The sequence below is a fragment of the Lepisma saccharinum genome, chromosome 2 (genome assembly GCF_977018435.1).
Source record: "Lepisma saccharinum chromosome 2, izLepSacc3.1, whole genome shotgun sequence".
Classification (NCBI taxonomy): domain Eukaryota; kingdom Metazoa; phylum Arthropoda; class Insecta; order Zygentoma; family Lepismatidae; genus Lepisma; species Lepisma saccharinum.
Window position 1 is genome coordinate 28,778,432 of NC_139230.1, and position 16,238 is coordinate 28,794,669.

Sequence of the window (16,238 nt, forward strand, 5' to 3'; positions counted from 1 at the left end):
GAAATTGACTAGTCCCTGAATTTATTGTGTTAGCTTTATATTTATGTATAATTTATTGTTTTGTTAATAATCAGGAGGAAACAGTATATTAATGTTAAGTGTCCATTGGTATTCTAGGCCTCCCCGATGGCACAGTAGTAGCTTCATCGCCTTGTAATCAAGGGGGCCCTGGTCCGATACCCGGTGGAGGCACAAGTGGTTCGGATCCCACTTTAAACTGTAGGTTCAGTCCCGATTAGCCTTACCGTGCATAAAGTGGACTTAAAACAACAAATCAATCAATCAATCCATTGGTATTCTTCACCGCTGCCATTAAATTTTGAACAACCCCAGATGATGAGGAACATCACAAATCATAAGATCACTTAGAAATGTATTTTTGTATCAATCTTGGACAATTCCAGTACGAATGCAGGCACTTTCATTTACTCCTTTCTAAATAGTTTTTCAGTGACAAATTTGCAGAACTAATTCCTAACTTCGGCAGTTTGTTGTTTTTGTAGGCATAAAATACAACGTCGTACGCCTTAAATGAATATTCTTTCGGAAAATTACAAGATTTTTTTTGTAATTATCGACTAAGAATAAAATCGACGTGCGCATATTCATTCATGTTTAAGATATTGGGTCCTGTAATCGAAAGGTTAATTATGTGTGTATTATTCACTAAAATGTATAACGCGACAGGCAAATGCGCATTTACGAGTATAATAGCTTATCTTGAGGCTCAAAGATCGGTTCCTTAAATCGAATACCTGAACATTATTTTCAGGAAACCTAAGAAAAATTAGTTCAAGTGGGAAATATTTTAAGGAATAAATAGCTAATCTTGCAACTCACCTTAGTTACCAACACCTGTTGACATTAAGAATATTCCAAATTGAAGGAAAGTCTATCAACTTTTGGGAGAAATACAGTGCCGGACTGGGAGCGAATTGGGCAGTAGAATTCATTAGTACAGTGCATTAAGTTCACCTCCTCTACAAAAAGTTAATTGGGTCAACAAGGCTAGTACTGCATTTATAGGCTGCATTTGAGTTAACAAAGAACAGTTAATAATACGGACACAGAAAATACAAATCGATTGGATACTTGAGAATTGAATTGGAAATGCTGTGATATTTAAGAGTTCTTTAGAAATTCTAACATTGAGGCCATTTTTTACTTTCATGTATTTTATATGCTTTCGTCGATTGATTGAAATTAAAATTGTGAGTGCACATTCGTCACATTATACAGGACCCTTAGCTAAAATCAACACGTGTATCTGAGGACTAAAGCCTTCTTACCCAGGTTAAAAGTTGAGGCTGTAAAGGGGCACTCATCAAATATAAGGACAACACACAACCCTACAGATGATTACACTGGTTGTAGGTCCAGACGCCAGAGCCTCGTTGCCCTGCTGAAATGCAATTTACCGGTGTGTACTACGTGGAAGTGAAATGAGGTTGACATTTGAGTGCTCTTTTAAAAGGGTCAACCCTTACACCCTATTCTTTACATGTTTCCATGCTTTTTGCAGCAAGTAAGGGCATTTGTTCCCTCTTCCTCTTGTATTGCACATTCATTTCACGCTATAACCTGAGCTCCACGTGCATTCCTCTGTTTTGATATATAGAACTCTTCCAGTTCCTCAGGTAGTCCTTTTATTTTTCACCTTTCCCCTCGAATTCTTGTTTAATTGATGTCTTAACCACAGCCTTCCTGTGTTCTTAAACGTGGGAAAATATGGTCACAATAGCGCCGCAAAGGTTAGTGCTATGGTTAAGATTTTATCGTACGCATGCGGAAAATAAAACGTCGGCCATTAAGCAAACTTTCCCCGCCCATTTGCCTACCTGGCAGGCAAGAGATGGTAAATTATTCTCGTTGACATTTCTTCAACATATCGATTGGAAGAGGAGGAGAAAGAACAAATCAATATCCTGAATTCTTTCTGGTTACCCGTGAAAGCTAAAAGAGGGAAGATTCTGATGTGCAAAGGGATAAGCAGGCGAGCAAAAACAGGAGTGAGCACTTCAAATATCAACATCGCTCCCACATGGATTTAATCTTAATTAACTTTGAGTTTAACTCTCTTTTTACGTTGCTTTCGAGATGCCATATTTATTCGTGATATTAATCTGCCACATTAATGTAATGCAGAACGAATGTAGCAATGAGGATGGATGTTTGTGATTTATTTATTTCCCTTCAACAGAGACAAGCCTCAAATTACAGAAGGTAGTATCATAATGTTACATTTAAATTTACAACGTGTACACACATGCACACCCTCCCTCAACATCTCTCCCTCCTGCCTCCTTTACATACACACATGACCCTGGTTCGATTCCCGGTGGAGGCGCATAGTGGTTCGGATCCCACTTTAATCTGTAGGTCCAGTCCCGATTAGCCTTACTGTGCATAAAGTGGACTTAAAACACCAACTCAATCAATCAATCAATCAAAAACACACACACACATAGATAAACATAGACATATAATAAATTATATAGACACACACACACACACATCTTTTTTTACATGATTAACAACCAACTTAGCACGTCGTGCAAAGCACCTAGCCCACAATTCGGCGAATCTAATTTTATTATTGTATTTGTTAATAGAAACACTAAACTCAATGTCATCCTGTGAAGTTTACTATTGTCCTAAACAAGTCTTTTTGTAAATGTGTACTTAGCCTGAGCTTTAGTCTGAAAGAAAAAAAATATTTCTCAAGAGTGTTGTTAACTTCAACTCGCAAAATTCCTGCCTCTAAATAATTTACAGTAAAAGCTTAAAAGCCCAGTAAATGCTTAATTTATTAAAGTAACATTCAGCCGACCTCCGTGGCGGAGTGGGTACGACATCAGACATCAAATCCCGTCTGCGCATGGATATTCCTTGTGAGTATATCTTCCTCAATTTCATCATATCATCACTCATCCTCATCTTCGCGATTAGCCAAAAGTGGCAGAAAAACGAAGAAAAACTCATTCAATCAATAAAGTAACATTAAAAAATAATTAACATCGACAGTGTTGGTAGTGAATTAGTGTTGCTATAATTCTTGAGCGACGAATCACATCCAGCGCATGCTGGATGAATATACAGAGAGCTAACAAAAAGGCTTTATTTGCCCTTATCCAATGCGCAAAAATTTCCAAGAAAATTGCAGTACTTGAACCAAGTAATTCTGCACTCGCTCTTTCTTGTTATCGAAGTCTTTGAAGTTTAAGGATTCAGCGAAATGCGTAGAACCACCTTTTCCTTTTGTGGAGTAGCTCTTTGTATTCACAGCTAAATTGCATCTTCAGCTTAATGAGTTTCGCATCATTAGCATTCACTCTGAATTCGTCTGCGAGAATCTTCCGTCTGTGTTTTTATCCCGCCGAAGAATTGCCCTGCAAGAAGAGGATTTCAGAGTTTAATACTTTCCAGATGATCGTTTCCGATATCGCTTCCTAACATTTACGTTACTCAGGTTACACATAAAATAACTAATAAAATATAAAATAAAACATAAAATAATCGAATTATCCTACTTTTTTAAAAAAAAATTCAAACTCAGGCATTTTTCTGAATACCTTTTACGTTCTTTATCACACAAGACAAAATCATAAGGACAAATGTTAGTTGCGAATACTTATGAGTGCTACGAGTTAATTTTTCTGCTTCGAATACTTCGACATAGCTAAATTAACTTGTAATAATAAGTTTACATCACATATTTGTACGTACTACTACGTTAATAGTCACGATGAGGATTGATCGTATGCACAAGTGGGATGTAGGGAGCTAGATAAGTTGCAGGATATTGAAATAAGAAGTAGAAGTTAGGTTATGTAAGATTGTTGAAACTTACTCCACTAGAGATATGTTACGTTCCTTTTTAGCTAACCAAGGAATGAATAAGCATAATATAAAATCAACTGTAAAGAAAGCGCGCGTATGTCGAGTGCGTATATTAAGAAATAAGCTTGAACCAAAACTGAAGTTTTTATTAAAAAATTATCTTCAAATTTCAATTGCATATTATTAGTAGTGCGCCCAGATTTTTTGTAAAGGTGGGAGACTTATTTTACTGCTATTTTTGCTTGTTGATGATTTAATTGGCCTTCCCTTGGTCTTATTTTAGGACATTTGATGCAATGAAAAAATATAACCAGTTCCCACTCTTGACAATCACTGTTTAAACAGAACGTTCGGTACGGTAAACACATGGTGCACATCTGAAGACACTAGTAAATATTTGCATTCAGTGCATATATGGAGTACGTTCACTAAATAGGACAGAATGTTTCCTTTCAAGTTTGTATTTCTTAACTTCCAGGCACATTACCTTCTCTTATACGTAGACAATGTATACTTTTATAGCACTATCGCATCTGGATGTTTGAAAGTGCTACGTCTTTTCAGTAAATATTGGTGAAATTTTAATGGGAATATTTTCTCTAGTTTTTCACTTGATTGGAAACCCCTGGAAGAATAAAACAGTTGAGAAATGCCATGAAACAGCAAATCTATAGGGAATTTCGTGATTAGGTACGCGAATCAATAATTTAGCTCTTTCCCTGGCGGCTCCAGAAAGACTTGGTCGTTGTTCTGAACTGAAAACCTTCTTCGCGTTTGTTGTGTCTACAGGGAATTGCCAACCACGTCAGTTAATGATTGTGACAAACACCGAAAGACGATTTGATGCATCGCTTTGCAAAAAGTTTTAAATGAGCCTGTATCGACCTTGATCAGACACGTGCATACATTCACTTCTTGCTTTACCTTTTAACAAAAGTGCGCACAAATCGTGCAGAATGCTTTGATTTTATGAACCGAAAAGCGTTAGCTACTTCACAATCTTGAAATTAAATTTGCAACAGAAATATAGGTTTAAGAAATGTGAGCATGGTTGGCTGAGCAAATCAACTCACAATATGCAATTTCTTCTGTGTTAGGGTTTACCGTGGCACATATTTCTGTCAATTTGATTATACCTTGAATAAAATGAAAGATTGGCCATTGTAATGGAAGAATTCCGTCATGTTTTTCCACAACATTCAAATAGGACTGGAGTAAACCACAGAAAATTGTCGATGAGCTTAGGTTCCCTTCTGAATGTCTATGCATGACTTGGATGCTAGTTTGTTTTCCTAGTCATTTGATATGTTGCAGTAGTATGGATATGGTCCAAACATTTAATACATAATATATTTGTGTTAATCGAAGGGAAAGAACTGAACTTGAGTGATAGAGTATGCTCAATTATTTTATTATGTTTATAGACAACTCTAGCAATCAAGACAAACATAATGGTGGTGAAAAAAATATTAATTTGAAAAGGGGAGGAGTAAAATTGGCAAATAACTACACTTCAATTGCCGTATGGCAGTATTCTATTTCATTTATTGTCTCTTTCTACATCTCTGAGCAGTATTCGTGAAGGGGAAGGATATATTCGTAAAGGATGCAATTTCTTGCTTATCAGCGCTATACTTTATATCATTTTAGAGCCCAACCTTAATTTCCTTTGGATGACTGAAGTAATGATTCCACCTCCATAAATAACTGGGCACACTTTGAATTGGCGATATACACTCTGTCTCGGGAATCTATGGAGCAAGGCCACGCATAACTGTAGAGAAGGGGAGAAAGCGCCTGGTCATAACAATGCAATGTACGCTGGTATAAACTGCTGGTAGCTGCATCCGCGTTTCCCCTCCAAGCACTCACTTCCGTTTTCATTAGTAGAGCCCTCTCGAGTCACTATTTGCGCAGAAACTTGTTTTCGTTCGCTTGCTCCAGAGATTTCCAGGACAGATTGTAAATTTGAGGAGGAACAACAGATCCGAACTTATATTTACCCGAAGGCGTTCCACTAACCTCTGTACGGAAATACGCTCATGGCGAACTAATAGAATTTCTTTTGTTCTTTTTTCTCGTCATATCGTTATTAACTTCCAGCACGTCAGACACGAACCATATTGACCTTCAGTTTATGCCTTTAAATTTGTACATTAGTAATTCTTAATAAAGCACGAAAAGCATTTTATCTGCCATCAGTGTTGTGCGACGATAGTGTACTCTCCTCACATGCATGTTTGAGGTCATGTGGTAACACATGTGTTTTATGCTCTGCATTCTGTGGTGGACCTAAGTGGATTCGTGCTCTTATCGATATTCCGTTATTTTATTGATTTTTCAGTTGGACAATCAAGGTTAGCCCGTGCTGATAACCGAGTTTGATGGAACGTTCTCCAGTAATTGTTTTTCTTTTCTTTTTTTCACGCTGAAAGTTTGCAACGTGGAGCAACGGCCTTCCATTCACACGTGCCGATTTATGGGGAATCACCGAAGTCTTCTTGACTCAAGTCAAACATCATCTTCGCTTTTACAGCTTCCCACTCCCCCGGGCAGCCCCATCAAGCCCCCCGTGCCCCCGTATCGCCATGGGGAAGAATATCTGATCACCTCGGTGCTCGTCAGTCAATTGTCAAACAGCGCCTAGCATGGGAAGGCGGTAGGTCGGCAAGAGTGCGCGGGGGGCGGGTGAGGAAGGTGGGAGGATATTAGGCCGCACGCCATTATGGAAAAAAAAAGACGTGAGGGGGGGGGACCTCTCGGGGAAGAAAACGCATTGTTGCAGCAAACCGATCAAATCATTGTTGTCGGCCTTGCGTGTCTTTATGACGTCACATAGGCCGTCGGGAGGAGCGCGCAGCCTTTAATGTTATGAACGACTTCGTGCCGTTGGTTACCAAGACAGACACCGTCGTCGGTTGGGAAAACGAAAGAGCGGTCGTGTGCCCTCGGATCCTTTTTCCCGCTCTTCAAGTGCTCCTCTCTCGCAGTTTTGAATGTCTCGGGTGCGTCAACGTGTCGACGGATGCGTGTGTGACAGTCCCTTCCCCGCTGTGATCTCAGTGTGGTCATGTTCGACAACTACAGACGTCGCCTGGCCGACGGCAACCCGTACCTGCGGGACGCCCACGACAGGTTTAACTGTCGCCGACCCAACGTGAACTACGACCGGCCGCCGAGGAGGCTGCTGAGGCATCACCCGAAGAAGCCGCCCTCGGACATCTCGCTGGATGACACGGAGCCGCCCGCCAAGGCTCCGTCCGGTGTCACCCGATTCCTCTCGTCCTTGCTTCCATGGCGTCACATGCCAGCCGCCCTGCCCACCGTCACGGCTATGGTGGACAGGAAATTGTCGCTTCCTCTCAGGTAACAGGTTTATTCTCTGCAGTGTTTTGGAAGTAGCAAGTTTCTTGGACTTACAAGTAAGTTACTTTTTTCAATTAGTGATAACTAGTTACTTTTTGAAATGAGTAACTGTCATTGTTTTATACGGAATTTTCCATCTGGGGGAGTGTAAGCTCGTTTTTGGGGTGTAATGGTAAATTTTGAGCCGAAATTACCATAAATTAGACCTTTGTGAAAAATTTTAGGGGGTATTGAGAAAATTTCGGGTGTATTGGGACAGCGTGAATAAATTGCTGATAACTGTACCAGTTACTTTTTCGGCTAACAAGTAACGAAATTAAGTTACTTTTCTGTACTTTCAAAATTATAGTTCACTAAAAGAAAACAGAAATTGAATGCATAGATATTTACTTTGAATCTTCTGATTCCTATTTTTCTTATTTAAACATTTCAGCTTAATGAAAATTATGTGAATCTTAGATTGTCATCAGCATAGAAGTCTGGAAGGGGGACAATGGGGGCCACAGCCCCTTTGGAAAATGAATATCAGCGGTAAATTATATATTTCACACCAACAATTTCATTTCAATCACAGTAATTTGTTAATTAATGTAAGGACGTTGTACGAACATGATAACTTCAAACTGAAGAAGTAGTTTTTTTTGAGGGGGTAACACTATTATGGGGTAAATAAGCCTCGTTTGCCCCCTCTGAAAACAATACCTGACTTGTACCTCCATGGAAAACTCCTGCTGACGTCCATGGCCATCAGTTAAAAAAAATAGATATAGCCGCTTGCAGTTCACACATGCAACACGTTCCAGGAGCAATAGTTTATCTAGAATAAAGTAACTGCAAAAGTGACCTACAGTTAATTTTATAGTAACGGTAGTAACAGAATCTCATTTCGAAATGAGTAAGAGTAACTGTAATTGAGTTACTTTTAGAAAGTAACATTCCTATGATCGATTCTCAATGCCTTCAATGAAAATGCGTTTTTCTTTTATTAAAGGTGTATTAGGTTCTTCTGGCGTTTTCTTCACAAGAACACACAACTTTTATGTCGTATGCGGTAAAAAGACGCTGAAAAATCGAAATATCATATGAACACTTTTTATCGGCGCCGATGGTCAGAGTTCGAGTTCCGGCCGGAGCATGGGTATTTTATTGTTTTTGTTACTCCATATATTTAATCTAATCATCATAATTTCCTATAATCGCCATTAGCTTCAAAGATAGGAAAGTGAAGCAAATAATCAAGCAAATCTTTGTACTGGGCACAGTGTTTTTATGTTTTGAGGTATAATTGACCCATTGTAATTATTGTTGTTATTAATTGTGATTTAAAAACATTAATAATACTAATTGTTTTGTTAACCCTTAACTAGGCGCGCGGGGGTAAATTTGACCCCCAGGCAGGTATTTCTTAACGCCCAGACACTTGTTGGTTGGCTTCGGTGCTAGCTTATCTAGTACCTTCCTAAAACAGTCTGATTCAACAGTCGAGGTCGTTTCCTTCTATGTGTGTGTAATTGCAGCAAGGTGAACCTGTTTCAAAGTTAATGGGGGTCAAATTTCCCCCCACGCGCCTAGTTACGTATGTGATTTTTGGTTGTTCATTATTTTAAAACTTTCGCTTACTGTGCTTCGTAAGTGAAATATTTTAACAGTTTTTTACTTGATCTGTAATGTGACCGTGTTTTAAAGTGAATGTTTAATTTTTCTAAGGAATCGTTCAAAAGCTCTGAAAGACAGCAGGGGTGTATAGGGTGGCTGTTGGAGGACATTTCGAACCTAGTTCATCTGAAGTGCTTCAAGATGAATAATTGACTCCAAATCTTATCATGTTGTAGAATATCATGTTACTGAGTGAGTACATTATTTCTAATTCTAAGACAAATCATGATGATGAGAATGATATCCTGGATGAAGATGAAACTTATTTCCTGGGAAAATACAAAATAACTCGATTTAAAGAAGCTCCCTGCTCATGTTCGAATGTTCACAAAATAAGAATGAACATTGTTTTACGTCTTCTTGGATCACTTGCAACTGCAAGAAATGCCAAATCTGCTATCGAGGATTTTCACTTTTAATAGATAACACTACTGTGAGAATCATTGTGGAAAATACCAATACGTGCGTAGAAATTATACGGGGATATTCTGTGAGGGAAAGAAATGTAAAATTTGCCGATGAATATGAAGTTTTAAAAACAAGACAAGTTTATTTGACATAATATATAATTTAAACAAATAATACAATAGTCCCATTTAGTTAGTTGTCTAAAACAATTGAGATTTTGCAAATTGATATGTATTGGAACTTCAATGTTTTCCTGGGAAAACGTACTAAAAATAATTATTTGTATTCTTTAAAAAATGGATATTGCTAAATTTACACAAATATTTGAAGTGTATACCCTACAAAAAATATTTTTTGTATTGCTTATTCCACACTTTCCTCATTATTATAGTTTGATTTAACTATTGCAAGAAAGGGTTTGGAAATGTTAAAAATGCAATGTCTGTCCATATTATTTTATTAAAATTAATTGCACGTATTTTCTATATTCAAAAACTACTTTAAGTTCTTGAAAATAGTCAATTTAATCGTATAAAAGTATTTTTTGGTGCATATCTATCTTACTTGATTACAAATAATATTTTATATTTGGGGGTCAAATTTACCCCCACACGCCTATTTAAGGTGGTGAAAGAGGTGCGCCTGGTTAAGGGTTAAACGTATCCATTTTGTAAACACGGAAGCGTTAAAATTTGTTCTAAATATTTATATACGAATTAAAGCAGCACAAAAGCAGGATTGCCGAATGAAATTGCAAACTGGACATGAAAATATAGTCACGCATTTGTGCGCTGGTGCTTTGATTATTATGCTATATATTTTCCTTTATTCAATGATTCAAGACTTAAAGCAAAATTTTATTTATTGAAAGTTCTATGAAAGTATTATCAATTTCTAAAGAAAATTACTGTGAAACATGCGTAGCGCGCGTAAAAAATAATTTTAAAAAGCGATATAGTGGACAACTATCCAGTAGTAAATTCAATATTTATTACAATGCTATATGTATTGTTAGAGACTAGGTCAATTCTTGAAGCTGGAAATAAATAAAGAACTCTTTCTGTAGAGAGAAGAATGTGAAATTTTAAGTAGGTCCATGACGACAAGGCTATTTGTTACCCCTTGTCTCATTTTTGTATAATAAATGCTAAGTTTACTTTTAGTGTCAATAGGAAAGATTCCCTTGAGTTAGTCATTACGGACATTTAACAAAAATATTTTGTCTCTTAGCACCATTATACATATTTGTTTGAAGGTAATTTGCACATGCACATATAATCAGAAATTGTGAGAGATTATTGAGATTAAACGATATAGTGAACATGAAGTGAACTGTAGAGCACTGAAGTAATTCTAATTCGAGCAAAATATATTTCTTACATATTAATGCACATTAGGTACTACTACTCTCAATGGAAGAGCTGAAAATGTAGAGAACTTTGAGCTCAGTCTTCCACAGCTACTTATTTTTAAAATAATGGCAAGTAGCTTTTTGTTTCATTTCTTATTTTAAAGATTAATTTTCGCCATTAAAATGCTTCTTAATATATTGTATTTTTTTTCCGAATTACTTAAATTAATGTTGTTTTAAGTTTGCGTCCTCGTCTACGTAGCTTAACAGATAGGCTTATAAGAAGTAAGCATTTCAGTGTAAAATTTTAAGTTAATTTTTGTACTCTTAGATTTTATTTTGCTTTTGTGGCTTTCCTGCCATTCTTGGTTAATAGCGACTATGAGCATGTGAAGGGACAAGAAAACACATGGGTTACTCGAGTTTAGAACCCAGGACTTCTGGCAGTGTAGCATATTACGAAAGCTACCAGTCAACGCCATCTGGTAGTACGGACATCTTCACTAGGTAAACTCTGGTATGCACTTTACTTGAACCGAATTATCTTCTAGAAACTTTGAAAATCAGCTTCGATGTGCCCCTTTCTTTCCATTAAATGGCAAATTCCCTTCGTTCTTATAGAAGGAATAAAATTATAATTTCTGAGAATTTCTATCAGATTAAAGATTAATTAGTTCAGTCTTAATGACTAGTAAGTTAATGAGATACTGTCGCATGAAAGAGCTATTCTCTACAGATGGTTGTGCCGGACTATGAGCCAAAGCCGTGTTGGTATCCACTTTCTAAATACTCATCTGAAGATTTCCCCCCCCCCCCTTTTTAAACACAACTACTTAATGGTGAGATGTGTGATGAAGTGTTGCTGACTTGCTTTTGAATGTAACATTCTCAAATCCTTACTCGGCCGTTCATATTAAGATTCGGTCATTTAATCAGTTTTTCAGGCGGAGACAATAGTCGTTCTCAGATATCATTCTCTGTTATTCCTAATCGAAGATAGCCTCCAAAGGTACAGAAGGTCGTTCGGGATCTCTGAGGACAATGTTGGAAGGGTGATAAGTTCATGAAAACCCATGTCGCCACCAACGATAATGCTCAATTTGAAAACCAGCATTCCGCACTATAGCCCGACAACGTAATTTCCATTGCAACAGACTTTTCCGAAGAGTTATCATGTCCAACTTTTCCCACTCCTCCTGACAGGCTTTCCAGAGGCTTTTGAGAGTGCGTGGACGTCTCTTTCCTAAGGCCCGTTTTAGGAGTCCAAATGCACAGAAGTCCATGGGTAACCCATCTGGCGCCTTGACCGGAATGTCGCTGTAAGGAATTGCACGGATGGCAGTTTCCACCTCCATTCGCTGTAAGAACAGACGAGTCGAACGGTAAGGTATGGCTCGATGCTTTATCTTGGTGCACCCAGACCTGGTTTTTGGCTCCCCCATACAGTGCCAGGATATCTATGTTATAAATGGGTGTTAAAACCTCATCCTGATATTACGTGGAATTCACCTTCACATTATTAGCTACACGGCGAATTGCTAGCTTGCCATTATAGCAGTATCCAGAGATAATCATGAAACCCCGTGGAAAACTTTCCTGGTATTCTCGATACAATGTTTGATAATTGTTTTTGTCGCGAGGGCGGTAGTAAATCGCGCGGTGTTTGTGACAGTCTCTAAGGTAGACATATGCTTCGTCTAATGTCACCACATTTTTCCATCTCTCACCTGCAAGATAGGTCTCATAGAGCTTTCTAGCGTTCGTGCGACGTTCCCCAATGTGACGAGGCAACAGCTCGTGAACTCGCCGCTTATGCCGCATTTCTAGTTGCAGGTCCTTCTTGATTATGGTGTTCACTGTTGACACAGACATTCCCAACTTACGTGCGATACTCCTTTGGGGGGCAGGGTTACCACCTGACACAAGGGCCTTCCCTTTTCTCACTATGTCCGGTGTACGACTCGTAGATGCTCGTGGATTTGCCTGTTTATTCCCCTGTGGAATTAGGCCCAGTCGGCCTTTGCCTTTTTGTTCAATACCGCACCGATCCCGTTCTTCGATATCACAAAACCACGCTCCTTGCACATTTCTTTGATTGCCGAATAGCTATATTTAGCATCGGAAAGGGCTGTTATGTAGCCCTCCCAGTATGGTTTAATTTTCTTCGGCATCGTTGTAGGTAAATGGCACAACACTCTGCACACGCGTTCTCGGTACTGACATGACTCATCATGCACTGTTTGGACGGACTGACGTTCATAACAGCGCCGCCAGCGGCTTTCAAAACCGTCACCAGAGATCCCGAACAACCTTCTGTAGCATAGAATCTGAATCTACAACATTCTAAGTCAAATTTAGAATCTATTATGTGTGTTTGAGAATATAATTTTGTTAATTCAAGTGTAATAAGTAGTAACAATATTACTTCAACTTTTAAAACACGAAATCACGAGTTATGTTTTAAATTGCCTTGGATCTTTATCCATTCGAAGTACCTGGGAAACCGTGTAATATAGTTATGAAAACACTTTCATTTGGTTCTTGGATTAGTTTTCAGTGGTGAGTGGAAGACATACAATAGAGAGGGATATACGTTACTTTCCTTTCTCATCTGTATCACATTTACTGTATTTGCAAATTACTTGCACTACATAGTCACGGTACTTCCTTGTTGTAACAACCCAATCGGCTTGCTTTCGTTGAAGATGTTACAACCCAGAAGTGTCAGTTCGTTCGTATCTGATTTATGGTATATATAGCTTTTCTGCAACTTTTGGCTTATCGACGACAAGAATGAATGGCAATTAGATAAAAATGATAAAAGGACAATCACAAACACACATGAGCAATACACAAAAACACAGACCATGGTCCAGGCGCTAGTCTACAGGGTGGCTCAATAAGTCACTTAACACCCTCAGTACAAGGCCACTGCGGCATGGAATTTGAAATTGGCGATGACCAATCGTTATCTGGCCAAGGGGGAACCACATTGACGCCACCAGTAGATAGAAAACAGGCATTTAAAAACAAACCGGTTATAACTGGTTATACAAGTGTAATTTGCCATCAGGCACTTAACAAGTGCAATTTAAGGCAAAATCAGGTGACTCTGTGTCGGGATGTGTCATGTGCCCATCTTGCATCTTGGAACATGCATGTTAGAACATGTTATTTCCCAGTAGCGAACAGTGCATCTTGGGCTAAACTGGTTATAACTGGTTATACAAGTGTAACTTGTCATCAGGCACTTAAGAAGTGCAATTTAAGGCTATGCCTACCCCTCTGCAAGAGGCCACCCCTCTGCAAGAGGATACCCTTCTGCAAGAGGCCACTTACACTCACTTCCGGTCCACTTCCGGTCTAATTCCGGTCCACTTCCGGTCATTTCTGGTCCACTTCCGGTTATACAGTGTAACTTGCCTCTATCGGGCACTTAACATCAAGTGCAATCATGCGACTCTGTGTCAAGGGTGTGTTGCATGATCTCTCTTGCATCTTGGTCCAAGTTCACCCACACCCATTTTTTGCATCTTGGGCATAAAGTTCTGATACTTATTTCATGATAATAAATAACCCAATGAAAAATAATGCCAATGAACCTGTTTGGATTTAAGAAACATATTAAACCTGTAGAGAAAACAGCTGTAAACATGGATGTAATTAAAGAAATTCATTGCCAATTAAAAGGAATAATTATCATCCATCTGAATAGTATCTGGTATCAGGTTGATGAGGATACAGGGAAACAATTGCTTGTGTTCAATAATAATCTTGCATCTTACAGAATTCCTGTCACAGGTAAAATTCAAATATCTGTTTCTTCTAGCACGGGGGAAGGGAGGCCCCCTACGGGGGTAAATATACATATAGGTAGAAATCTGTATAGAATTAAACACAATAATATGAACCCCGACAGCACATACGATGTAGAGAAAGATGATTATCTCTATGCAGAAATTATTGGCGAGTATGACAAGTTAATCCCCTTCTTCATGGAAATTAAATTAATTTATTCTCTCATGAATATATAAAAATACCGTGAATAAAAAATAAAATTAAATAATACATATTCAAAATTAATATACATAATGGATATATTTGGAAACAGAAGAAGACAAGAAATACCAGATAATTCAAGTGACATTGCCAGACTAGATGAAAGATTAAAAAAGCTTAAAGCTGACTTGTTAATCTTACAGAATTCACTAAGTTTAAATATACAAACAGAGATTACTAATCTCCAAACTCAATTGATTAACCCCATAGTGAAAATTGATAGTGAACTCAAATCCCTACTTGAAAAATATACAAATTTAGCATCCATAGACAACCTTCAAAGCTTGGGGGAGAGTGTAGGCAAATTGAAAATTGAACTTGAGAAATTTAGACAAATACAAACAACTGCTACAGAGCAATTAAAACAAGAATTAAACAATCAAGCGAATACTCTTCGCACAGAACTGCTTTCTATTATTCAAAATATCGAAACTCAGGGGGAATATGAACAGCTCAATGCCAGTATTGCAGAATTACAAGAGCAGTTTCAATCTTTTGAGATCCCTTCACTGGAAAATATTAAAACTGAACTCCAAACAGATCAGTTGCATACAGCTATAGCAGAAGTTCAAGCTAAACTACAAACATTAGAAAATTTTATCGATAATCTTCCTTCATCTTCAGAATTAAATGCTATCGCACGCAGCGTTGCCAATATCAAGCTACAGTTAGAAACTTATGAAGATTTTGGTAAGATACAGGGTACCATAGCTCACATTGAGGATACTTTGACTACTATGAGAAATGAATTAACAAATGTACAAGAAACTTTAGAATTCAAGTTGCCAAGTATAACCGAAACTTTAAACATTATTCAAGAACAAATCACCAAATTGGAAAATCTGAATACCGAAACTGAATTATCGCATTTTCACCATCTCATAGATAACATTCAGAACAAATTGCAAATATTACAGCAATCTACGCCAACCCAAGATGACTTAAAGCACCTTCAGGATGCCTTGAGCAGTGTTGCAGATGCCAGCGAGTTAAATATTGTGAAAGAAGCCTTGACCACACTTCAAAACACTGTAGCTAATTTGCCCACTTCCCAAGAGTTAAGATCTGTAAAAAGAGCAGTGAATAGAATTCTCAAGTCAGAGGACATCAAAAACATACAGGAAGAGATTGGTGTAATTCAAAATACTATTAATACTTTACCTACCAACCAGATAATCAATGAACTTCATGCATTATTTGTGGAAATCAAAAATCAAGTGCACGATCTTGCAAGCCAGAGTACCAAATTGAAACTTGTAGAGAGTTTACAAGAGATTATATCAAACATCAAGCTACAGCTTGCTACTCTGGAATCTACTCAAGAATCAGCATTATCTAATTTCACCACACAACTCCACAACCTCAAGGAAGAGTTCAAACGATTGTATGTTGATGTGAGAATCAAACCTAGCTACAGTGAAGTAGTACAAACCATAGAGGAACACCTGGAACAAATATTAAGCAGGTTGGAGGAACAAGAATTAAAACATTTTTTTACTGTTGATATTGTTAGACTACAGAGTATTCCAAATACTAGAGGTCGCTGGACATATGTCAA

General features: G+C 37.9%; 1 protein-coding gene across 4 annotated transcripts in view; it reads left to right on the plus strand.

Annotated features, from left to right (window-relative positions):
• The window catches only part of Slob (Slowpoke binding protein), a 395,646-nt gene that overhangs the window by 245,869 nt on the left and 133,539 nt on the right, over window positions 1-16,238 (plus strand). For 2 of the 4 annotated variants that reach the window (XM_083117201.1, XM_083117202.1), the window contains exon 1: window positions 6,753-7,206. The exons of the other annotated variants lie outside the window; for them this stretch is intronic. In XM_083117201.1, coding sequence (XP_082973327.1) covers window positions 6,911-7,206 — 296 coding nt within the window. In that variant the 5' untranslated portion in view covers window positions 6,753-6,910. Of the gene's footprint in view, window positions 1-6,752; window positions 7,207-16,238 lie in introns of those variants that run through there. 4 annotated transcript variants of the gene reach the window in all.